This window comes from Cinclus cinclus, chromosome 2 (genome assembly GCF_963662255.1).
Source record: "Cinclus cinclus chromosome 2, bCinCin1.1, whole genome shotgun sequence".
NCBI classification, from domain to species: domain Eukaryota; kingdom Metazoa; phylum Chordata; class Aves; order Passeriformes; family Cinclidae; genus Cinclus; species Cinclus cinclus.
This window is the reverse complement of record NC_085047.1, coordinates 117,668,272-117,692,679: the sequence shown is the minus strand read 5'-3', so window position 1 is coordinate 117,692,679 and position 24,408 is coordinate 117,668,272. Positions and strand designations below refer to the sequence as shown.

General features: G+C 54.6%; 1 protein-coding gene across 1 annotated transcript in view; it reads left to right on the top strand.

The window, feature by feature from the left end:
- Positions 1 to 1,717: 1,717 nt before the first annotated feature.
- The window catches only part of DCHS1 (dachsous cadherin-related 1), a 36,832-nt gene continuing 14,141 nt past the window's right edge, over positions 1,718 to 24,408 (top strand). The window contains exons 1-6 of the mRNA XM_062515264.1: positions 1,718 to 3,469; positions 16,462 to 16,650; positions 16,749 to 16,980; positions 17,975 to 18,211; positions 18,510 to 19,529; positions 19,912 to 20,099. Of these exons, the coding sequence (XP_062371248.1) occupies positions 1,718 to 3,469; positions 16,462 to 16,650; positions 16,749 to 16,980; positions 17,975 to 18,211; positions 18,510 to 19,529; positions 19,912 to 20,099 (3,618 nt within the window). The remainder of the gene's footprint in view (positions 3,470 to 16,461; positions 16,651 to 16,748; positions 16,981 to 17,974; positions 18,212 to 18,509; positions 19,530 to 19,911; positions 20,100 to 24,408) is intronic.

The following is a 24,408-nucleotide window of genomic DNA, read 5'->3' as shown; positions in this document are numbered from 1 at the left end:
AGACCTGTCTAGGACCACTGAGTTAGTGCAGATTTCAAAATTGCAGCCCATAAAATTATATTCTTTTGACTTCAGGTCCTAGGACATTGTGAGGGTTCTCACCTGCTGGGTGCAAGAGGAGCATGTGGATTTCCCTTAGAATGTGTGGACAGGCCTCAGATTAGATTCTCACTGAAGCAGACATTTCTTTATGAGTAGAAAATCCTTCTAAATTATTTTGTTTCTGTCACTAGCCCAGGATTTCTACAGGGAAAAAAAACCAATCTAGACAGCTGATCCGAGGTGGGACAGGAGGCCCAAGAATACCATCATATATTCCCTGGAAAGGGTTAACACCGCCACGGGGTTCTTTGGTCAAGGGCTGATATTCTTAGTCCCCAGACTGGGCATTGCCAGCCACCTCCATCCCCCAAGACAGGGAGGTTCTTGCTCCTGCATCTGACATGAGCGGCTCCTGAGTGTGGTTATGGGACCAGCAGCAAATGCTTTCAAGAGAGTCCAAGTGTGAGCTCATGCTGCCGCCATCCCTGCAGACCACGAAGCCTCGTTCGCTGGGGCTGAGCGAGTGTTGGGGTTGGTGTTCTTCAGCGGCTCCTTGGACGCTGGGTTATTCTGGCTGTTATCTGGAGGGGTGGGCAGCGCAGGGGGCTGGCAGCCTGTGGGCACAGGGAGTGTGTCCGGAATGTCTGCCGTGTCCGGCTGCGGTGCTGCGGGAGCCGTGGCTGGCTCTGCGTCCCTCCCCCACTGCTGCAATGAAATGCAGTTACGGGGAAAGGGAGGGAAGGAGTCGGAGCCAGCAAGGAGCAGCGAGAAGGAGACAAAGGAGGGGAGTGAGCAGCGGAGGGTGTGGGACGGAGCAGCTGGCAGCTCAGAGGGAGTCGCTGCGTTCCTACTGCACTGCCACCGCCCTCCATGGTACCAGCTTGGGGCACCCGCAGATCTCCGTGCCAGCCCAAACAATGAGCATGGTCTGATTTTATCCCGGGCATTCCCAGCTGTGGGCACATCCTTTGCAATACATCCTTTTTGATTTATTGTTCGCTGGATGGAAGCCCACTCCAGTTCTGTGCTCCTTCCCAGGGACACCAGATTTGCACTTCACGGGGTTTTGGCACCTATATCCCTGGGGTCCTGAAAGGCACACTGCTGGGGAGAGAAGGGGGTGGGGGCTAGGGTCTCAACCAGTGATTCCCGAGCTATCTCGTAATTTGAGACCAGCTTTTTTCAGGGAGGAGAGATGCAAGGCTGCTGTTTGCCCAAAAATCTCTGTTCTCTTGCAGGCAGGCTCTGAACCTCACAGGAAGCATTCAGCTGTTAAAGACACGGGGGCATACTGCTCTGGGGCAGCTGATGCCAGCGCTGCCAGGCGGGCAGTGGTTGGAAAGAGCGTTCGAGGATGTAGGAAGCGCCTGTGTGGCAGGGCCCTCGCTGCTCACCTCGGTGCACTGTCAGGTTTGACCTGCTGGGCTGACTCCAGATGCTGTCCCAGGCCTTTGTTCTGGGCAGTCTCTGACATATTGTCACATTTGCTTCTTGTGAGGGACAGGTGATACACAGTGATCGGGTAGCAGCTACTCCAGGCCTTCCTTCTGCAGGCTGTTTTCTGTCCTTCCTTTGCCCCCTCTTTACCAGTATCCTCTGGTCTGCATTCCAGGCAGGATTAAAGCAAACTCTGCAAAGGAGATCAAGCCACCCTCTGCTCTGCTGTTTGCCAGCCATGGAGCAAATGAAGAAGTCAACAATGCTTCTGCTGGAGCTGCTTATTCTTGGGGGCCTCAGATCAGGGATGGGCTCTGCTGTCCTGGGCACCCTGGATCTACAAATAGATGAGGAGCAGCCAGCCGGCACCATCATTGGGGACATCAGTGCTGGCCTACCCCCTGAAACTAGTGCCTACATGTATTTCATCTCAGCACAGGAGGGCAGCGGTGTCTCCACTGACTTGGGGATAGATGAGAATACTGGGATCATCAAAACAGCTCGTGTCCTGGACCGGGAGACTCGGGACCACTACAGCTTCATTGCTGTCACCCCAGAGGGCATCACGGTAGAAGTGAACATCCAAGTGAATGACATCAATGACCATGCCCCAGCGTTTCCCAAACAGCACAGCACCTTTCAGATCCCAGAGCACACACCCATTGGCAGCAGGTTTCCCTTGGACCCAGCCTTTGATGCTGACAGTGGCCTCCTGAACACACAGGGCTATATGATTAAGGGAGGGAATGTGGGGCAGGCCTTCTGCCTGGAAACGCGCCGAGGACCCAATGGGGTCCTGTATTTGGATCTGGTGGTCAGCAACATTCTGGATCGGGAGAACCGTTCATCGTACTCACTGCTGTTGGAAGCCTACGATGGTGGTTCTCCTCCCCGGAGCACCCAGATGACGCTGGATGTGTCCATTCAGGACATCAACGACAATGCCCCCAGCTTCAACCAGAGCCGCTATCATACACTCATTTCAGAGAATCTGAAACCTGGCAGCAGCATCCTGCAGGTCTTTGCCTCTGACGCAGATGAAGGTGACAATGGGGATGTGATTTATGAGATCAACCGACGGCAGAGCGATCCTGACCAGTACTTCACCATTGATGCCCGGACTGGAGTCATCAAGCTCAACAAGGGGCTGGACTATGAAGTGAGGAAGGTGCATGAGCTGGTGGTGCAGGCAAGGGATAAGGCTGTCCACCCTGAGGTCACCACAGCCTTTGTCACTATCCACGTGCGTGACTACAATGACAACCAGCCCACCATGACTATCATCTTTCTGAGTGAGGATGGCTCCCCACAGATCTCCGAGGGAGCCCAGCCTGGACAGTATGTGGCACGTATTTCTGTGTCTGATCCAGACTATGGAGAGTACTCCAATGTCAATGTCACATTGGAGGGAGGAGATGGCAAGTTTGCCCTCACTACCAAGGACAACATCATCTATTTGATCTGTGTGGACCAGCTTCTGGATCGGGAAGAAAGAGACTCCTATGATTTGCGGGTGACAGCTACTGACTCAGGAACACCCCCGCTCCGGGCAGAATCGGCCTTTGTGCTGCAGGTGGTGGATGTTAATGACAATCCCCCGCTCTTTGACCAGCAGGAATACAAGCAGAGCATCCCTGAGGTGGTGTACCCAGGCAGCTTTGTCCTGCAGGTGACAGCTCGTGACAAGGACCAGGGTCCCAATGGGGAGGTGCGGTACAGCATTCTGCATGGCCGTGACACCCACTCCAGCTGGTTCACCATTGACCCTGCCACTGGCATCATCACCACTGCTGCCCCACTGGATTATGAGAAGGACCCTCAGCCTCAGCTCACTGTGCTGGCCACAGACCGGGGAACCCCTGCCCTCTCTTCCTCAGCTGTGGTGCACGTGGCCTTGCAGGATGTCAATGACAATGAGCCAGTGTTCAGGAGTAACTTCTACAATGTGTCCCTGAAGGAGAACACCCCTGTTGGGACCTGCTTCTTGCAGGTAGGTACAAGTATTGAGGCCTGAGCTTGGCAGGGGCACAGGCACGGCTGTGAGCAGCTTGGGGTGGGAGACCTGCCACTGCAGGGTGTTTGGTGCAGGTGTCATGCAGGCATTGATGGGCAGCATTTGCAGCAGGAGTGTCAGAGTGAGATCTCCACACTTGGTGTGAGTGTGGAATGGAGCCAAGTCATGTACATCCTTTCTGTGTGCAAGTAGTGGGCAATGCCACTGACCTCAGGCACGCTGCAAGCCTGCCCATCATGCAGAGCATGGTGTGGGCCTCTCTTGAGGTGGGTCCTGCTGTGCCATGCCTTGCTTGCATCTGTGTGGAGCTACCTTGCAGCCAGAACACTCAAAATGGGGCTAAGGAACATGATACTGTCTCTGGGAAACTCCCTGTAGCCAGGCTTCGAACTGCCCTCTCCTCCTGTGAGGTCTTTAGCCCAAGTTCATCAGTGCTGGTAAGGCTGGTTGTGAGCATTAGCATTAATTATGCTAATGAGATAATGAGCTGAGACACGTGCTGCTGCACCAGCCTTTATGTGGCAAGAGATTGAGGCTGGAGCTGGAGAGCTGCTGGGCCTCCAAAAGCTCTGTGACCCCATGATGAGCTAGTAGTGCCATTTGGATTCCATGTGTGCTGTGTTCCCTGTGTTTGGTGTTCCTGTTGCAGCTCAGACCCTGGAGCTCTGGTACGTGGGGACAAGTGATGCCACCTTGGCTAAGTAGGGATGAGGGCAGGTGTGGGGGTGCAGTGAAGCACTGCCAACCATGGCAGCATCCAGGCTGTCCATCGGGACAAGCACCAATGGCATTGGGGGCACTTCTTTGCTGGAGGTGTGGGGCAGGGGGATGTCTGGCTGGGACCATGAGAAGCTCTGATGCCAGGTTGGTGAGAGGTGTTCAAGGGGACAGGAGGAACAGGAATTCTGGGGTCCATAAGACAAGGCTGGAGGAGGTCCTGTGATTTGGCCAGGAAAAAGGGTGTCTAGGTCACCCTGTAGGAAAACTTGGAGCTGGCAGAATGGGCTGTGGGGGATGTGTGTGTGTGTCTGTGCATGCAGGTGCCTGATGGTGGGAGTGCTGGAGAGGGGCTTGTTGGGGAGTGAGTGCAGGGGATGAGGTAGGAGTGTGGTGGGAAGGAGGAACAGTGGGAGCAAGGGCCAGGTATGGAATAGAGAAGGCTCGTGGAGCAGGGCCAAGTGTAGGATGGCATAGATTGGGGGGTTTGGGGATGGGTCAAGGTAGGATTAGGGGCAAATCTGGGCAGAAGGAGTGAGTGGGAGGTGAGGAGGAAGATACATCTTCTTCAGGGAAGGTCAGGGGAGATTCGGGTTTGGTGTATGCAGGGCAGTGCTGCACACTGTCCCAGTCTGGGGTGGGTGGGGACACAGATGGGGAAGGGGTCAGGGGTGGGTTCAGGGCCAGGGTCAGAGCAGAGATGCTGTGTGTCATTGTGTGAGCATGGCAGCCCCAGGTATGTGCAGGGGCATCTGGGATGCACAGCCCCTGAAGGGAGGCCCCCATCTTTCCTTGTCCGTGCCTTCCTGCTCGGAGCTGCTCGCCGTGTGGGAAGGCATTCTGGAAATGCAATCGGAGATGGCGGCCGGGCTCCTGACTGCGAGTGTGGGGCCAGGCTGGAGGGAGAGCACACCCTGCAGAGGAGCTGGGCTGTGCGGGGCTGTGGGGCACAGCTGCCTGCTTCTGTGCTGTGCAGGGACTGGGCTGACCTGCCCTGGCAACTGGTGGTGACCAAGGCTTGGCTACATTTCGATGGTCTTGGCTTAGTCCTCGTGTTTCGTTTGTGAACAGTGCGTCTGGGCTGAGTGCAGGTAACTCCCACGCGGCCTCGGCACAAGGCAAACAGCTCACACATCTGCTGCTGCTTCCTCTGAGCCAGGAAATGTGAGAGGATGGGAAAGGAGGCTGGCCAGCCCGATGGCTTGATCGAGGATGCAGCAGGAGCCAGCCGAGTGTGGGAGTTGGGCAGAGCTAGGTCAGGGAGCCCTGGGCTTGGAGCACGGCTGCCTGGCATGACCACCCCTGTCGCCTGAAGCAGGAAGGCTTCAGAGGTGCTGCCAGGGCTCACGGTGGCCAGTGCCCAGCACTGTTCCCCACAAAGCTGCCCATGCCAGGTGTGCTGCCCCCACATCCCTTTTGTGCCATTGCTCCTGCTTGACTCCATCTCTCTATGGCTTCCAGGCATCGGGGCTCACCCTGCCTCAGGACAGTAAAGTATCTCTGTCAAAGTCTGGGCTTTGTCCAGACCCACACAATGGTCATGAGTGCTCAGGTCACGGACAAGGCCTGCCAGATGAGGTGCAGGACATAGGACAATCACCCAGGTTAACACAGAACTTAGTGGGTTTACTTCTCTGCCTGGTCTGCCACATTTTTAAGCAGAAAACTGTGGGACTAGCAGGACTGTTTTTAGACAGTGATATCTGCTCTCCATAGACAGGACAGAAAGGTGGGGAAGGAAGGAGTCCCTGTGAGTGAGCAGGAGAGACCTAAGAATTGCTACAGACAATCTGCTCCCTTGCAGACTCCAGTCTGTCTGCTGGGTCAGTCTTTGTGTCTGGGTATGAACAGGGATGAGCAGAACAGGTTGCTGGCCTGAGCTTCAGAAAGAAAGAAAAAGGAACTCATGGCATCTTCTCTGTTTGTTACTTGTGTTTACACAGTAGCAGACTGAGCATGAAGCAAAGGAAATAGCAAACTCGCTGTTCAAATCTGAGATGAGAAAGAAACACCGGTGGAGACAGAGCCCAGGGTAGCAGTGAGCGTGAGACCAGCAGAAAATGGAGCAGAAGACAGTCACCAGCTGGCTGCCTTGCTCCTCTCTGCTGCCATGAGCTGATGATGCAGAAGCTTTAGGGCACCGGACCACACTCCAATGCTGTGGTCCGTGGTGCGAAGCACTGCTCTGGTATAAATTCACCGTGCTGGCTTAAATTTGTTTTAAACATTTCACTGTCTACCAGCATGCTGCATGCATGGTCAGATAGTGTTTTTCTGGGACTTCCTGACTTTTCATGCTAAATCAAGTATTGTCTGTGCTCTGGCAGAGAGAACTGTGAACCCCATGTACTGAGCATAGGCTTATTGGACAGCAACCTGAATGACATGCAATGGTGGATTATTGATTCTTGCACATATCTGGTATTGATGATTTTGGAACCAGGGTTTCACATACTCCCTTTGCACCCATACACATAAATGTTGGGGAACATCAGAAATGAAAAGCTAACCAGCAATGCACCTAATGTAGAGTCTCTGCAGTTTTGGGGACAAGTCTGATGAGTTTTTGGTTCTGATTTGTGATTCCATGGGACATTCATGGGCATTGCTGCATGCATAGCACTGGGACAGCCCCATGGGCTGTGCCCCAGGGAGGAAGATTTGGATGAAGAGCTGTAGGCTACACCAGGCCACGTACACTATATTACCAAAAGAGAGTCTGGAGGGCAAATCCTGATGCCTTGGTTATGCTGCCAAAGGGGCAGCTGTGCGGGGGCATGGAGTGTAGCCATCCATGGACACTGGAGCAGCACAAGGACTGATGCTCACCAACTGCGGTCAAGGAAAATGGTCAGAGGAACGGGGGCATCGCTGCCTGCATTTGTGTTCTTAGGGCAAGGGATTTAGCATCAACCTATTTTCAGACCTTTGCACAGCACAGAACAGGCCTCCCCCTCCTTAGAAACAAGAAGGAAAGCTTTCCAATGTGCGATGGGGAGACGCCTGGGAGCGTGCTGGGGAGCAGAACAAGGGGAGGGAGAGCATCACGGTCCTGAGGTGCAGGCTGCCATGTAGGAGGATCTGGAGGTTCACAGGAGTTTGGGCGTGGGGGCGATGCTGGTACATGGGGAGGTTGTGGGGGGAGGTGAGTGCTGTTGTTACCACCAGAAGAGCTGCATTTGTTCCAAATTCCTGTGAAAGTTATTTCCTTGCGCTGCCAGCAGCCTCCTCCTGGGCTTGGCACAGCAGCCAGCGCCATGATTAATTCAAGTAGCATTTCCCCTGGAGCTGCAGCAGCTTTTCCACTGCAGCTGAGAGGCCCCAGCCCCTTGCGCTCCTCTCCCCCCATCCTCTGCTCCTCCTCCCAACCCCCTCGAACAGCTCCCTCCTTCCTCCATGCAATTGCCAGCTCCCTCACAGCTGCCCCTTTTCCCTTACCTCTGCTTCAGCTCTAGGCCCCTCAGAACTCCTCTTTCTACCACTGCCCTTGCTCACACAGTCCATGTCCACCCACAGCCCCACCTACTCGTGCTGCCCTCCAAAGGGCCAGTTCTTCTGCCCCCCTCCTATGGCCCCAGTCACCAGCATGCCCCACCCTCTTGTTCTCCCCACACCCCTTGGTCAGTGCCAGCTGCAGCTGTCTTCTCTCCCAAGGCCTTTGCCACTGTGACCCAGGGCAGCTCTCTTCCACCTGCATAGCCCTTGGGACATACCAGCCTCTCTCTGCTCCCTGTGGAATCCCCGAATGGTTCAGGTGGGAAGACACCTTAAAGATTATGCAGTTTCAACCCCCTGCCGTGGGCAGGGACTTCCTTCCTTCCTACCTTCCTTACTACCTTCCAGTAGACCAGTCCAGCCTGGCCTTGGACACTTTCAGGAATGGGGCAGCCACAGCTGCTCTATGCAACCTGTGCCATAGCCTCACCACCCTAACAGGGATGAACTTCTTCCCAATATGGCATCTAATCTGGTCCTCTGGCAGTGGGAAGCCATTCTCCCTTGCCCTGTCACTCCAGGTCCTTGTCCAAAGTTCTCCAGCTCTCTTGGAGCCCCTGTAGGCACTGGAAGGGACTCTAAGCTTAGTTTCTCTGGAGTCTTTTTGAGGTTGAATACCCCCATCTCACCCAGCCTGTCTCCTGAGCAGCTTCATGTTCTGCTGTTGGGGGTGCCTCAGCCCTGCCTTGATCCCTAGGCTCACCCTGCCTGGCATGCTCAATTTTTTGCTGCCCCAGCCCAGTCTCTCCTGCACATCTTGCTGATCTGTGTCCCATCTATTTGCATAGACCTCCTTTGAGCATTCCCTGCCTGAGCTCCACATGGCTGAAACCTAGCCCCACACCCTGGTTTGGGGTCATTCTGGCTTCAGTGCCCCCCAGGGCCCTGCCATTGCTGCCCTGTGCTGTGGCTGCCCCATTCAGTCCCCCCACTTTGAGCACTCTTCCCTGCATAGCCCAGCTTCCCAGCCCTACACTCCAGGATTCCCTGCCCCTTTCTGCTCCCCAGCTTCCAAGTCCTGTTCAGCTCCTGCACCTTCCATGGGGCTCCCTATGCTCTATAGCTCCTGGCTGCAGATGCCATTTCACCATTTCATCAGCGAGGAGGCCTGGGAATCCAGGTGGAGAACCTCACTCCTTGTTCTTCTGTGCCTTGGTTTGTCCCTGTGCTTGGAGGCCCCTGGGCTCCCAGAAGGGTGCTATGCTCTCCCAGGCTCCCTCACCTCTTGTCCAGCCCTACCATTCACATCCTGCCTCCCTGCCAGTGTCTTCCCCTCACCCTCTGAACCGAAGGCTTTACCCCATCTCAGAGCACTGAAAGAGGCCATCGGCAGCCTCCATTCCCCATGCCCAGCTACATGTGTTTCTGGCAGCCCTGTGTCTGTCATAGAATCAAAGAAGGGTGGGAAGGGACCTTAAAGCCCATCTCATTCCATGTCCTGCTATGGGCAAAGACACCTTCCACTAGACCAGGTTGCTCCAAGCCCCATTCAACTGGCCTTGAGTGCCAGGGATGGGGCAGTCACAACTTCTCTGGGCAGCATGGAGGCCTTGTCTGTGGGACCACCAGCCAGACTCCTGCCCGTGTCTGGGGCCTTGGGGATCCAGAGGTGCGAGCCAGCAGTGCTGGCAGCTGCACTGGGGCTCCCCAGACAGGGGGCTCTGGTAGCCATGGGGTCTGACCCTTGCCTTGGCCACATGTGCTGAACTGTGTCTGGGCTGAACCCTGACCCCACTCCCTCCCCTGGGACCCGAGTATGCTGGAGGCTGAGACAAAGCCCTGGAGCCAGGAATGGCTCCTGAAATAGCTGCATGGCCGCTCCCTGGCCACTTTTAGCTGGTCAGTGGCTGTGCCAGGGCTGGGAGGGCAGGACGCCTGGCACGCACTCAGGCGCAGGGAGCCGTGCGTGGGATCGCTGACCACACTGGCGCCAGCCTCCCCTCCTCTCCCACCAAGAGCCGTCACTCAGAGGGGCGGGAGCCCCAGAGCCAGATGTTTGCCAAAGCCACAGCATAACATGTGTGCAGCAGAGCCCCAGCCGTGGCTAGGCTCCAGATGAGTTCTCTGCCTGCTGACTGCGCTGACTGGAGTGGGGAGGATGGCTGAGGAATGGAGGCCCAAGCTGCTGAGCAGTGCTCCATCACTTCACTGCACAGTGGGCTGGGCGGGGGTGTGCAGGTCAGCAGGAGGGCTGTGAAGCAGGAGGTGTGTGCGAGGGGCTCTGGTGATGTGCTTGAGATGGGTGTTTGGGAAGGAGCGGCTTTGACTCCCACAGGTCATGCAGCTGAGGACCTTGGTGCGGGGCTGTACTTCATCCATCCCCATCTCTGGGAAATGCAAGAAGTCTGTTATGCCTTGGCTCCACTTGTCCCTCCTGTCTTGCTGGGGAACTGGGAGGAGGGTGTGACATGGCAAGGCCTCAATACCTGTCACTGCCCTCCCAGCTCTCCATGCAGTGGGGAGAGGCACACTTGGCCAGGACCCTGCTTCCTTTTCAAAGTCTGGTGCTCTGGTTTCTTGCTACCTAACCCTGAGTCATCTTGCTGATCTCCTTTATTGTCCTCTGATGCTCCATGATGGCTACAGCACTCCCACCACATGCTCTTCTGCCCATCTGCAAGGCCCTCTGATCCTGACACTGGGCACAACTGGGAAGAGCCTGAATCCATCCTGTTGTTGCCCTCTTTCCTGTATGAATGATACCCCTTCTCCAGGCTGAACCATCTCAGCTCCCTTGTCTTTTGTCACAGGAGAGATGCTCCAGTCCCTTCATCATCTCTGTGGCCCTTCATTGGGCTCTCTCCAGTATGGCCATTTCTCTCCTGTACTGGGGAGCCAGCACTCTAGCTGTGGCCTCACCACTGCTGAGGAGAGGGGAAGGATCCTCTCCCTGACCTGCTGGCCACAATCATCCTGATGCTACCCAGGACACCATTCTTCTACCCTGTAGCAAGAGCACAATGCTGCCTCATCTTCAACTTGTTAGCCACGAGGACCCAGAGGGCCTTTTCTGCTAAGCTGCTCTCCAGCGGTGCAGGCCTAGCAAGTACTGGTGCAGAAGCTTGTTTCTCCCCTGGGGCAGAACTTTGCACAGTCCCTTGTTGAACTTTAGGAGGCCTCTCATCCATCCCTGCAGCCTCTCAAGGTCACTCTAGGTGCAGCAGGACCCTCTGGCAAATCAGCAGCTCGTCCCAATTTGGGGTCATCAGCAAACATGCCCAGGGTACAAACTGCACCATCAACCAGGTTGTTAATGAATATGCCAAACAGGACTGGACACAGGACTGACCCCTGGGGTACACTACTAGCTACTGGCCTCCAAGGAGATATTGTGCCCCTGATCACCACTCTCTGGACAGGAACCCTTCACCTGGATTTCAGCTGAACGAGGATCTTACGAGGGAGGGCGTCAAAGAATTTAGTGCACTTCAGGCTGACAATGTCCACTCCTTTTCTGTCATCCACCAGGCCAGTCATTTATCAAGTGGTTCAAGCATGATTTGTCCTTAGGGGATGGTGTGCTCTCCACTCCTGGTGATTTTCTTGTCCTTCCCATGCATAAAAATGGTTTCCAGGATTAGCTGCTCCATCAGTTTTCTGGGGATCAAGGTGACACTGATTGTTTTTTAGTTACCTGGGTCCTCCTGCTTACTCCTGAAGAATGGGGAGAGATTTACCTTCCCACAGTCTTCAGGCTCCTCCCAAACACTATGATTGAGTAAAGATTATTGTGAGGTGCCTGGCAGTGATGTCTTTCACCCTGGTCTCTGAGATTCCTGAAGACCCATCTTACAAGTAGAGAGTAAGGGAAAGAGGGCATTAAGTATTACAGTCTTTTACATGTCCTGTGCCAGCAGGTCCTTAGTCTCCTTCAGCTACAGGCCTACCTTTTACCCAGCCTTCCTTTCGTCATCGATGTACTTAGAGAAGCCCTTCTTGTTGACTTTGCCAGATTCAAATCCAGTCGGGAATTGGATGCCAACAGCTGCATTGCTGTGTAATTACACTGATCAGTGAGAGATTTCAGCAGAAGGTATCCCAGATGTGTTCCCCAAACCCTGCCATGGTAGCAGTCTCTTCTACACCTGTCAACATAGTCTTCAAAACACAGTGTCAGGGTCATCCCCTGGGTTCCTTAACATGTCCTCTGGTCTCAAGGGCATTTGCCTTTTCATTTGCATCCATTATCTGACAGAAAAGATATATTTCCTCTGTCACTTTTATCCAGATCCTTTCCCTAATTATGGTGCCCAGGCAGAGCACTGCTCATGAACCTCTCCCCCAGAGCCTGTCTTCCAGCCTGTCTTTCACCACCCAATTGCCCAGCTCTCCAAACTATAACATTGTGCCTTGAGTATGAGGACTATGGGAGAAGGTGTCAAAATCCTTCCTAAAGTCAAGGCAAATGCCACCCACAGCTGTCAGCCCTTTGACCCCAGATCCCATCACTCCACCACAGAGAGCAAAGAGGATGGTCAATCCATGATGGCTCTTCCCTTCCAGGATCTTTCATGTGGCTTAAAACATGCTACAAGAAGACTCACTTCATTATTCTCCCAGGGCCCGAAGTGTGGCTGACAAGAATGTAGACCCTCAGATGATCCTTTTGGCCTTTGTTGAAGGTGGGATGTGATACTTGAATTCCTGCAGTTGTCAGGGATCTCCCCTGATTTGCACCTCATGTGAGGAGCAGCCCTACAAATCCATTTCTGTCAGCATCCATTGATGCAGCCTGTTGAGTCCCATGGATTCACGTGGATCATCAGTCTTTTTAAGGAAATACTGACTCTATCTTCACCCCTCTCTGGTAGCTCTCTGAATCCTTTTGAACAGTGTGGAGGCCTGGGAGGCTGGTGGAGCCTGAGGTGGAGGAAGCACTGAGTGTTCCAATCTTACCTGGGTGTGCTGCCGCTGAGTCACTCAGAAATGGGCCCTTCTTCAGGCTTGCACAACCAGCACAGTGGTACAGGCTCTTCTTGGCACACTCAGGCTTGAACTTTGACTTTGCTGACACACTCCTGACATGCCTGGCAATGTTTATAGATCCCTACTATGTATCTTGCCACCGTGCCCATCTCAAAGAATTGTGGAATGGTTTGGGTTGGAAAGGACCTTAAATATCATCTCTTTCTACCCCCCTGCCAAGAGCAGGGACACCTTCCACTTTCCCAGGCTACTCCAAACCCTGTCCAACCTGGCCTTGGATGCTTCCACGGATGAGGCAGCCACAGCATCTTGGGGCAACCTGTGTCAGGGCCTCACCACCCTCACAGGGAAGAATTTCTTCCCAATATCCAATCTAAACCTACTCTCTGTCAGTGAGAAGCTGCTCTCCCATGTCCAGTCACCCCTGGCCCTTTAAAATAGTCTCTCTCCACCTTTCTTGTTGGCTCCCTTCAGGTACTGAAAGGCCACAGTGACGTCACTCCAGTGCCTTCTCCAGGCTGAACAATCCCAATTCTCTTATCGTACACCACCTTTTGCATGGCAGCTTAGCCCTGAGGACCCTGCTTAGCCCAGGCTATCTGCTGATATCTCTGTGTTTTCCTGAGCACTGGGATAGGCTGTTCAGGAGTGTGCTGTCCTGAAGACTTGCCAGCTTTCCTGAGCTGCCTTGGCCTTTAATGCTGCCTCCCATGAGTTCCCTTCCATCGACCAGTTCCCTGTAAAAGCTGAAGTCTGTCTTGCAGTCCAGGGTCTCTATTCTGCTTCTCTTCTTCCTCACTCCCTTTAGGATCCTGAATCTGCTGCTGGATGGCCACTGCAGTCACAGCTGCTGCCAGCTGCCACATTCCCAGTTAGTACTCCCTTCTAGGGAACAGCAGATCCAGCTGCATGCCACCCCTGCTTGGCAGGGACAGAGGAGTTCTTTGTGAGACCAGAGGTCTGTGATCCTGGCTTCCTCAGGTACTGCTGCCTCCTTGGCAGCTTCAGGTCAGGAATCTCCTAGCAGAGCGTTGATGTCCTTCTGCTGAAAGCCTTTTAGCTGTGTAGGCTCTGTTCAGAAGTCAGAGGTGAGAGGGCAAGGGGGCTGCCATTCAGGCTCAGAGTCCTGGCTCCTGCTCCCACATATTCGAGCAGCAGGACTAGCACAGCCCCAGTGGAGAGTTTCCTGGGCAGTTGCACAGGCAGCTTGACCCTGTTTCCCTCTATTTTTCAGGCAAACATCAGGGGTCTGATGAGTGAGCTGCAGTAAAACCAGCTGTGGATCCAAGATTTGGGGTGGATGCTAAATACAGAGCCTGGAGCTGCCCTGCATTAGCTTCTAGCAAAGTTCCTGGAAAAATGTTCATGCTTGGTTTAAAAATTTCAAGAAGTGGTGAACTCACCGCAAGCCTTAATGAGCCCTTTTGGTGGCTAATTGCCCTCACAGCTAAAAATGTGTCCCCTGTCCCAGATTGCGTGTGCTCTGAGTCTGCAGCAGCGCATGCCAGCTGAAATGAGGTGGTTGCCATACCTGGTGGCTGGTGGACCCCTGTAATGTCTCTCCGTAGGCCCCAGAAGGCATCACCCAGCTGCAATGGGGCTCCTGCTGTCCCTGGGTCTCATGTCAGGCCCTGCTTGGCGAGGGCTGCCCACAGGCAATCAGCCAGCACCATCCCATGGGATTCACACATGGGATATCAGCGGTCTGCAGACAGAGAACTGGAATGCACCAGCCACACCCCGCCTCCCTCTGCACCCAGTGACAGAGCACAGAGCAAAGTGTCCAGTGGCCCCAAACTCAGCCAACACTCTTACCTGGTCCAGCAGGAGTTTGCTGTTCTTGTGACTTTGGCTTTTCTCTAGGCACCAGTTTAGCATCAGTTGTCCAAGGGAGACAAGACTCCAGTTCAGACTCCAGTTGTGGTTGCAGCAGTGATGTGACCTCGCTTAGACCCTGTGTAGGCTCGTACTGGGCAGAGTTTTGTGTTGGACCAGTGGTCCACTGCTGGTCCCACTGCAGGATGGGGTGGTGAAGCACTAGGTACGTGGAATACCTTGTCCTGGCTGCACAGCCAGGGCTGGTTCTGATACCAGACCACTAGCTCCACCAGTTATCTTGCAGGAAGATGGTTCTGGGTATTAGGAAGTCGCCAGGGAGATAGTGCTGCACTACACAATAGTGAGAGCTCATCTATTGCTCCCCTGTTCCTGAAACCCTGGTCTTGTGGCAGGAAGCTGGGTATTCCCCTTTGGGTATTCCTAAGGGTGGCACCCATCAGAAGATTGTTACAGTGGCAAAGTGAGGCTCTTCTGGAAGGCCAGGGGCTTCCTGGGAGCCTGAAGCTCCTATCTCACTATGCAGTAGAGCATGTTGCTGTACAGTGATTAAAGCAGCTGATGTGCATTTTGGATAAGCTTCAGAGTGAGAAGTTCATTTTGAAGGAAAGAAAAGTCTTAGTTTACCACATAGTACCTATTCCAGTCACTGTGGCAGCTGGCCAGTTTCTTATGCATTTCCACCTGCAGTGGTGGAGGGGGCTGGCAGCTGCCCCAAGGAATGGCACACAGTGGGGTGTGGGTGCAGGCTGTACCCCAGAAACAGGCAGCGTGTACTGGTAAACTGCATACGAGCTCCAGTGGTTTCAGTGAGATCAGATTTGTACTCTCTGCCGAGCAGCTACCCAGGAAGATGGGCCGGGGCAGTAGGGAGGGAGGCAGTGAGGTCTAGGTGGGTCCAGTTTCCAAAAGTGCCTCCTGACCCAGTTCTGTCGCAGCACCTGTGTTTCCAAATGCTCTGCAGCTGGGGTGGGGAGGAGGGGATCCTGTTCCATGGCACTTCTGGCAGCTGCGGCAGGTTTGGGGAGCAGATCCTCTGTACAGGAGCTTAGTGCTCACTGGAGATGTAGTCTCAGTTTCTCCCTGCAGGCAGCCCCTCAGACCACAGCAGCAGGGCTGGTGGGGGTGTCACAGGTGCTGCCTCCCCTTCCTGGTCAGGGAGGGGTGGTCCCACCCCTGCCCAGCTGACTGTTTCCTCCAGGCCCAGGTGTTCTGTGTCCCCTTAGCCTTGTTCCTCCATCCCTGATGACCGGGCTGCAGCCCCCAGCTGGGCCCTCTACTTGGCGCGCGTGTGGCGTTCCTGCGCTCCTCGTGCGGGAACGAGGCCCCATGGCTGCTGCGGGGAGGAGCTGTGGCTGACGAGGCCTGAACTCCACTTCACCCGGGCCTGGCCCAGCTGCCTTCCCCCAGCTCTGTCCCCCAGCTTTGTTCTCCATGGAGCTCCCAGCTGGTGGAGGAGCTGTGGGCAGGGATGTGGAGTCAGGAGTTGGTTTCCGCTGACCTGAGCTCTGTAGGAGCCCATGGAGGAACTGGGGAGGGCAAACAAGGAGCAGCATTCATCCTCCTGCTATGTCTGTCATAGTGGGTGCAGTTCTTGTACTGCAGGCAAAGTGCGACTGGACTGTCACGGGGCACTGCCACCCTCCATCCTCATGCCCAGTGTCTGGGGCTGCTAGACACAGAGCTTTGAGAGCAGGACAGGGCGATGGTGACAGGGAGTTGACTTTCCTCCTGTCCCATCCTGAGTGTCTTTGCAGAAAAGAAGGAACAGAGGCGCAGGGGCTGCTGCTGCTGCAGTGCTGCATGTCCTGCAGAAGAAGCAGTGGCTGGTCTGGGACAAGAGCCACAGTTGTCACAGTTGCAATGTGATGACCAGCTCTGGGGATGGTGTGGCAGCTGTGGCCGTGGAGCAGAGGGTGGCACTGATGTGTGCTGGTGGTGCTGGGCTGGATCTGGTGGTCTGTTCTGTTCAGGTGGTGCCTTCCCTCACACAGGTGACAGCCACAGACGCAGACAGTGGTGCATTTGGCTCCCTTTCCTACTCCATTGGCTCTGGCATTGGCAGCGTTGTGCCCACACAGTTCAGCATTGACAAGCACTCGGGGCAGCTGTGCACAGTGCAGCCCCTGGACCGTGATGAGGGCACATCTGCCTACGACTTCACCATCACTGCTGTGGATGGGGTGAGTGCTAGTGAGGCTGCGTATACAACGTTGATAACCCAGCATTGTGCAGGGAATGCTGCTGTCCTGGTGCTGTCTCTGATCTGGTGCTTCCTCAGGGTGGCCTGAACTCCATGGTGTATGTGAAGGTGTTCCTGGAGGATACGAATGACAACCGGCCAGTGTTTTACCCGCTGGAGTACGCTGCCAGCATCAGTACACAGAGCATGCCAGGGACAGCCGTGCTGCGTGTCACTGCCCATGACAAGGACGAGGGGCTGAACGGGAGAGTGACATACCGCATCGTCCTGGGAAACTCGCCCCCGCTCTTCTCCCTCAACAAGGACACAGGTGAGAACTGGCAGGCCACCAGAGCAGGCAGCAGTTGAAGCACTGTGATGTGGGAGAGTGAGCAGCCTGAGTGTCACTGCTTGGCCACCTCAGCAGTGCAATCTGTCTCCAGAGTACGTCTGTTCCTCTCCCTGCAACATCTTTCCCTGCTAAACTTCATTAGCCTCTGGTAACCCCTTCCCAGACTCAGTCACTGACTTTTTGTTTCTGCTCCCTCTTCTGTTCTTCATTTGTCCTGTCTCCCTTCTTTTCCCCTTTCCCCATCCCTGACTTACTGTGCCCTTCCTCTTGTGTGCTGATGCTTCACCCCATCAGGCTGTATCCTGCTTCCTTTCCTGCCCCTGCCAGTCCCCTCTTCCCCAGCACAGTTAACTCCCCTCTATAACTCTGTCACTCTTGATCCCACTGTTCTCATTGGCTGCATCTGCTCCAAGCTAGAGCAGTTTCTGCTGGGGAAGTGGGCTCATGGCTGTGTGGTGCCAGGGGCTCTCAGGACAGAAAGGTGCACTGGGGCATCTGCACACTGGTTCTCAAGTTTCCATCAGGTGACTAGAATGAGACAAGCCTTATCAGCCCTCCTAGTTCAGGGCCACCTCCTATGTAGGGCCTATCAACTATGGTCCTTCATTTCTGCATCCCCTCCCAGAGCCTCCCTGCCAGCTCAGGGCCCATTTGCTGTATTATGACACTCACCCTGTGCCCCAGATTGGAAGCCCTCTTCCCTCCTTTCCCTCTCCCAAGATCTGTCTTCTGGCTCATGTCTTGTAGCCTGTGCCACTGCTTAACTCAGAACTGGGTATAAGATTAAGTGCGGAGGATTTGGGGAGGCTTTCCTGGGAGAGCTCCACTCATTCACTCCAGCTCCTCTGTGGTGTGATGCACACTGTTTCCTGCCCCTCCTGGTGTGTCTTTTCCAGCTTATGGTTTGGCCTGTCCCCTGGTGCCAGGTGACAGGGGTGCAGCACAACGCCATATCAATGACTTTCTTCCTCAGGTCTCATTTCTCTATCATGGTCTCTGAGTGGCAAAGCCAACACCCTGGTGCAGCTGGTGATCTCTGCTCAGGATGGGGGAGGCCTGCAGGCACAACAGAATGCCCGGGTAAACATCAGCATAGTGGAGGGCACAGTCTCACCCCCTGTCTTTGAGCAAGCTCAGTACTTCTTCACCGTGCCTGAGGACATGCCACAGGGTGCCAGTGTGGGGGCTGTCCAGGCCCAGAACCCTCCAGGTATGAGCTCGTCCCTTTTGCATGTTGGTACTTTCCCTGTCCCCACACCATCCTTGAGGTCCAGCATCCACCACACTTCCTTATGGAGTGGCCCTGCTCTGAGAGCTCCACACACTCACATCAGAATGTGCACCCAGCTCAGCACCTGTGCTTACACAAGTGTGTATGCACACCTGTGCATCTGTGCACATGGGCACAGTGCTGCTGCACACCTTGGACCACAGCTTCCTGATCATGGGGCTGAGGGAGTGAGCTGGATGGCAACTCATTCCTTCTGTCTCTATCCTCTTGCCCACAGGTCATGCTGATGACATCTTCTATTCCATCTCCTCGGGGGACCCTCATGGCTATTTCTCTATCGACTCAGCCTCCGGGCAGCTCCGCACCAGCCTGCCTCTGGATCATGAGTCCCAGTCCGTTCTCATCCTGGATGTCCAGGCCCGGAGCGGTTCACCCCCTGCCTACAGCAACACCCGTGTGAAGATCTCTGTATCAGATGTCAATGATAACGTGCCGGCATTCCCAGCTCCCTCTGACTCCATCTTGCTACCAGAGGCCACAGAGCCTGGGACTACAGTGTACACCGTGCAGGCCGAGGACCGTGACAGTGGTGCCAATGGACAGGTGACCTTTGAGCTGGTGTCGGGAGGTGAGGGCACCTTCATAGTGGAGCATGCCTCAGGGGCAGTGCGGCTCCTTGGGGCCCTGCAGTACGAGACCATCTCGGCCTACAGCCTGGCCATTGTGGCCCGGGACAGTGGCATTCCCCAGCTCAGCTCCACCTTCACGCTGCTGGTGCACGTGCAAGCCGAGGATGACAACGGACCCATCTTTGACACTCTTACCTACCGTGTGGAGGTGCAGGAGGGTGTTCCCGTCTCCACCCGCTTCCTTCAGGTGAGGGCCCTGGCACACGATGTGGAATCCACGGCCCTTACCTACCACCTGCGGGCAGATGGGGACTCTGCCAGCTTCGGCATCGTGCCCGAGAGCGGCTGGCTGTACGTCAAGAGCACCCTGGACCGGGAAACACGGGACCTGTACGTGCTGACGGTGCTGGCCTCGGTGGGAGGCACTGGAGCTGCAGCAGACACACGGAAAACTGGCACCAGCACCGTGCGGATCAGCATCACTGATGAGAATGACAACAGCCCTCGGCTGAGTGAGGAGCGGTACTTCTTCACTGTGTCTGAGAACCAGGCTCCTGGCAGCAGTGTGGGAAGGGTGATGGCAAGTGACCGGGACGCCGGGCAGAACAGCCGGCTCACCTACCGCCTGCTCCAGCATGATCCCAACTTTCTTATCCACACACAGACAGGTGAGAGGCTCCTGGCTTCCTGGGTGGGGCCAGCTGGTGAGAAAGCCCAGGGCGGGGCAGCAGTGATTGCAGCCAGGCCAATGCAACAGCAGAATATTCACCTTACTGCCCCCGCAGCGCTGGGCTCCAGCAACACATGTGAATAGCACAGCTGAGCACAGGCTCTGCTCTGATGCAGCTTGTGGGCTGAGCTGTGTCCCCATTTATCAGTGTTCTCACTTCTTGCGCCTGCCCTGTTCCTGGAAGTGTTCGAGGCCATGTTGGATAGGGCTTGGAGCAACCTGGGATAGTGGAAGGTGTTCCTGCCCATGGCAGCAGGGTGGAACAAGATGGGCTTGAAGGTCTTTTCCAACCCAAACCCATTTGGAATTCTCCCTCACAGGAGAGGTCAGCACCAAGCACATCTTGGATCGGGAGCAGCAGTCCAGCTTCCAGCTTCTGGTGATTGTGCAGGATGGGGGAGCACCACCCCGCAGTGCCACTGGAACCATCTATGTCACTGTGCTGGATGAGAATGACAACGCTCCTGCTTTCCTCCATGTGGGCAGTGGTCAGGAGCTAACTGTGCAGGTAGGGGTGCAAGCTGGAGCACCGATGAGGCAAGGACTTGGTGGCGTCTGGATGTGAGGGTATGTGGTACTGCTGGGGAAAAGGGGGTGGGTAGGGGGACCCAGGAGAGTTTCAGGGTGGCACGGGTCAGATCCATGCAGCACCCAGAATAGTTTGGTAAATGTGAGATGTGGCAGGAGAGGCATGTTCTTGGGCAATGCAGATATCCTGGTGCTCAGAGCAGGCAGGGCCTCTGAAGGGCTCTGGCACAAGCAGGACTGGCCAGTGGGCAGAAGCTCTTGGCTCACATGTGCCTATAGGGAAGGACAGCAAAAGGAGCCCTGAACCTGACACAGGTTCAGAGAAAAGCCAGGGTAAATAATGGTGAGCAGGGAGACTCAGAAGGCTATCACTCTCTACATCTGGGTATTTTGGGTACAATCACTCGTCTTTCTGGGAGATCAAGAAAGCATTGTCCAGCTGGGCTTGGTATGTACGAGAGTTTTCTGTGATTCTGCTGTGTCTGCCAGCTAAGCTTTCCCTCCACACTCTGGTGGCAGCAGTCACTGGGCACTGCCTGTGTTGCAGACCCAGCTACATAGGTACTGCTCAGGAGAACTGGGTGAGGACTGCCCCCCACCCACCTGCCTCTGCTCTGCTGTGTCCCTGAGAGCACCATGAGCAGCGAGGGCTCGTGGGAGACAGCTGAGGGGCACTGGCAATAGCAGAATAGGATGGACAACCAGGGCCCTGGCCTCATCTGCTTAGCACAGAGCAGGGACAGCCTGAAGCCATGCCCACTCTGTACATCCATTGCTGCACATCAGGCGGTGTGCTCAAAGCCCCTTGCTCTGAGTTGGTTCAGAAACACCAGGATGATGACAGCCTGAGAGGTCAGAGACAGACAGGACTGTGTTGGTAGCCACCTGGGTGACACAAGATCTGGGGACACTCTGCAGCTCCAGCCAGGCCTTCCCTGTTCGTTGCTGTTTCCCTTCCCATTCTAGGGTGCAGACATCCTTTGCCCAGCCATCTTCTTGCATAGCCTGCTCTGCTGGCAAAGCTGCTGGCAGGGCTTGGCCTGGGTGAGCACATCTCCCAGAGCCTAGAGGATGCAAAGGGGACACAGTTAGTCTGGCCCTCTCTCTGAGCAAGGCTCTGGGACCAGAGCAGGCCAGGGACCAGCCAGCCATGGCATGGCTGAGGGAGCACTGGATAGGCTCTGCAATATGGCATTGCTCGCACCTGGCATCTGTCATGAGCCCTGCTCCTGTGTGGGGACACCTGTGACACACTGCACAGAAGGATCTGCAGCTGATCCTGCTGTTTGGGGGCACGAAGTGCTGCAAGTGTCCTGCTAGAGCTTGGGAGGGCTCTGCTCTTACAAAGAGACCATGAAAGCAGATGCATCCTTCAGGGGACAGAACGAGGCTGAGATGGGCTCAGAGTTCTGAGGGCAGGTAAATGCTGAAGCAGCTCTGAGCAAACACCTGTTTGGGCACTTTGGTTTGCAGGTACTGGAAACAGAGATACAGAAGGGTGAAGTACCATAACAGCCCGCTGTTAGCCATGTTTTGGATGTAGAAGACAGACTTGGAGGAAGAAGTGAAAACTAGATGATAACACAAAGCTCCGTGATATCTTGCAGATGTGCTCAGTGCAGCGTTCATGCCAGGGTTCATCAGGCAAAACAGAGGAGGGTTCTGTGTCAGCACCTTCCAGCATCAGCTGCAGCATGCTAAGAAGAAACACACTGGTGATGCACTGGCAGTACATGGGGTGTTTGCAAAGGGCCTGCAGTAATGAATCCTCCCAGGGAGTGTTTGCTAGGGGAGGGGAGAGAGAGCAAAGGGAAGGGAAAGGGTGCCTTTTTTCACAGAGGGAGTGCTCCTGGTGCTGGTGTTTTGCTGCATCCCCTCAAAGATACAATGGTTGATGTCACTGGTCTGTTTACAGCATCCAAGGTGAAGGCTCCCTATGCAGAACTCCAGAAGGATCATGTTTCATGCAGAAGGATCATGCATAAGGATGGCACTTAGTCGTGGGCTCTGAACTGGCTGCTTCAGTTTGGGGAGAAGCCTGGAGCTTTGTGAATGTGGCACAGGAGGCTCAGGCACAGTTAAAAAAAGCAAATCAAAGGCTCAGTTTAATTAGAAAAGAAACAGAGAATGAAAGAAAGTATCATCACCCACAGCTCCGATTCTGCCCGCATTCTCTGCCTGACCTAGAAGTGCTAGAAACTGTTTAGAAAAGGATGTTAATGGGATCTCTGGCAGATAATGGTTCCAAGCAGAAATAAAACATTCTTTGGCATGGATAAAGCTGCAGGAATATCACAAAGGTGTGTACAGAGTTGTGGGGAAATGAGAAGTTGCTTTTTCATGATACGAGACTGGGCAGCTCCATAAGAACTGACCAGGCAGCAGGTTTAAAATAAACACAGGCAGCAGTTCTTCATGCAGAATGTAATTAAATTGTGAAATCATTGCCCAGAGTTGCATGGGTTCAAAACTAGATGAATTCATGGAAAGAAACAAAAATCCATCAAAGGCTGGTGAACACAAATATGATCTGTGGCTCAGGAAGTGTCTGAGCCACAGTGGGCTGGGAGCCGGGGAAGTTCACAGGAGGATTGTTCTATACATACTGTGTTTCTCACATTGCTGTATATTCTCTGCCAGCCCCTGCCAGAGCTGTGCTTGTGGCCAGAATGGGTCTGTAAGCTTGGCACCAGGCTGGTGTTTACAGCAACCTTTGGGGAGGGTGGGCAGACCCAGATACGCCCATGTGGCCTCTGTCTTACCAGTTTGCATAGGCAAGCCCACTGCTATTGCTTTCTATTCCTGTTTGTGTGACTGGACTGGCATTTGTACATGGGGTTGTGTGGGTGCTGCTCATGTAACTCCTCTGACATGTCTGCTTTTCTCAAAGGGGTCTGATTCCTAATGGAAGGGGAGAGTGTCCCTGTCTGCTGAGCAGGAGCCACTCAAGTCTGGGTCGAGGGCAGTGGGGACAGATGCTGCCTCAGCCTGTGGCAGGGAGAGGCTGGAAGGGGCCTCTGAAGTGTGGTCCCACGTATAGGTGTCCACGCAGACCCTCCTTTCATCAAAGGCCAGGCTATATTTAGGACTGTGCCTCCATCAGTGCTGTGAGAGGCTGTTCCAGATTCCTTGATCTGGTACTAGAAAACATCTCTTCATTTCCAGCCTAAACTAATTTCTGACCATTTTATACTCATTTGTTCTTGTGCCAATATTGTGTTTTTGCTTAAAAAGCTGTCCTCTCTCCCTGGAATTTCCCTCCCTCTCCCAGTGTTTACAGAGCACAGTCCCAGCACTGCTTAGCCTGGCTGAATGAGTCCAGCTCCTCTGGTCTCCCCTCCCAGGGCTTCAGCACAGTGCCAGCAGCTTGGGCAACAGTTCTGGCCCTCACCTCCACCCAGAGACCTGCATGCTCTTCTCCAGAGTCTTGCTTGGATTCCACTTATCCCTTTCCTAAAAGCATTAAGTGGCACAGATCACTCTGCTCAGCGATATCTGGGAGGGTGATCTCTGCCACAGGATGTGCTGGTGGGATGGGAATGTGAGGTCTGTCCCCTTGAGGTGGGAATTTGGCATCTGCTGGGGTGGAAGGAACAGCAGAGGCCATGCCAAGTGGGAATCCTGTTCCACCAAAGAGCATGCACTGGAGGGGGCAGATCTGCAGCAGGAAGGGGATGTTTGCTGAGAATGATTCCAAAACCTGACAGGTGCTGAGGGACAGTAATGGGGGTGCATCCAGTTCCATAGCTATCCAGAAAAGGTGTGCAATGCTGTAATGTGTGGTCTCTGTGGCAAAGGAGGTAGCTCCCCTCAGGACACGAGGTTACCTGAGCACGTGTGGTTGATGCCTCAATGGTCTTGTGCTGCACTGGCATAAAATGGGGGTCTAAAGTACCTATAGACAGGCAGTGCTACCCAGGAACAAAGAAGAGAAGGGAAAACCCCCAAGCTGAGGTACCTGAGCCCCAGAAGATCTGCCAGCTGCACTTCCAGAGGTGGGAAACCTCCCTGGCTAACTGTGGGAACTGTGAAGATCCCTGGCTGTGGCCAAGGAGGCTGGTACTGGGCTGTCAGGACTCACATGTTGGCATTTGCAGCTAAAGGGGTCTGTTGGGGCTGGGAGAACCAGGACTGTTGTGGAGCCCTGCACTTACTGCTTGTAGAGGTTCAGAGTGTAACGCGGGTGAAGCAGTGCCCTCTCGTAGCCCTGCAGTGTGCTCCCACCCTGCCAGGTGTGTTGTTAAATGGGACAGAAGAGAAGGAGAGCTGGTGAGGCAGAACCTCCCCAG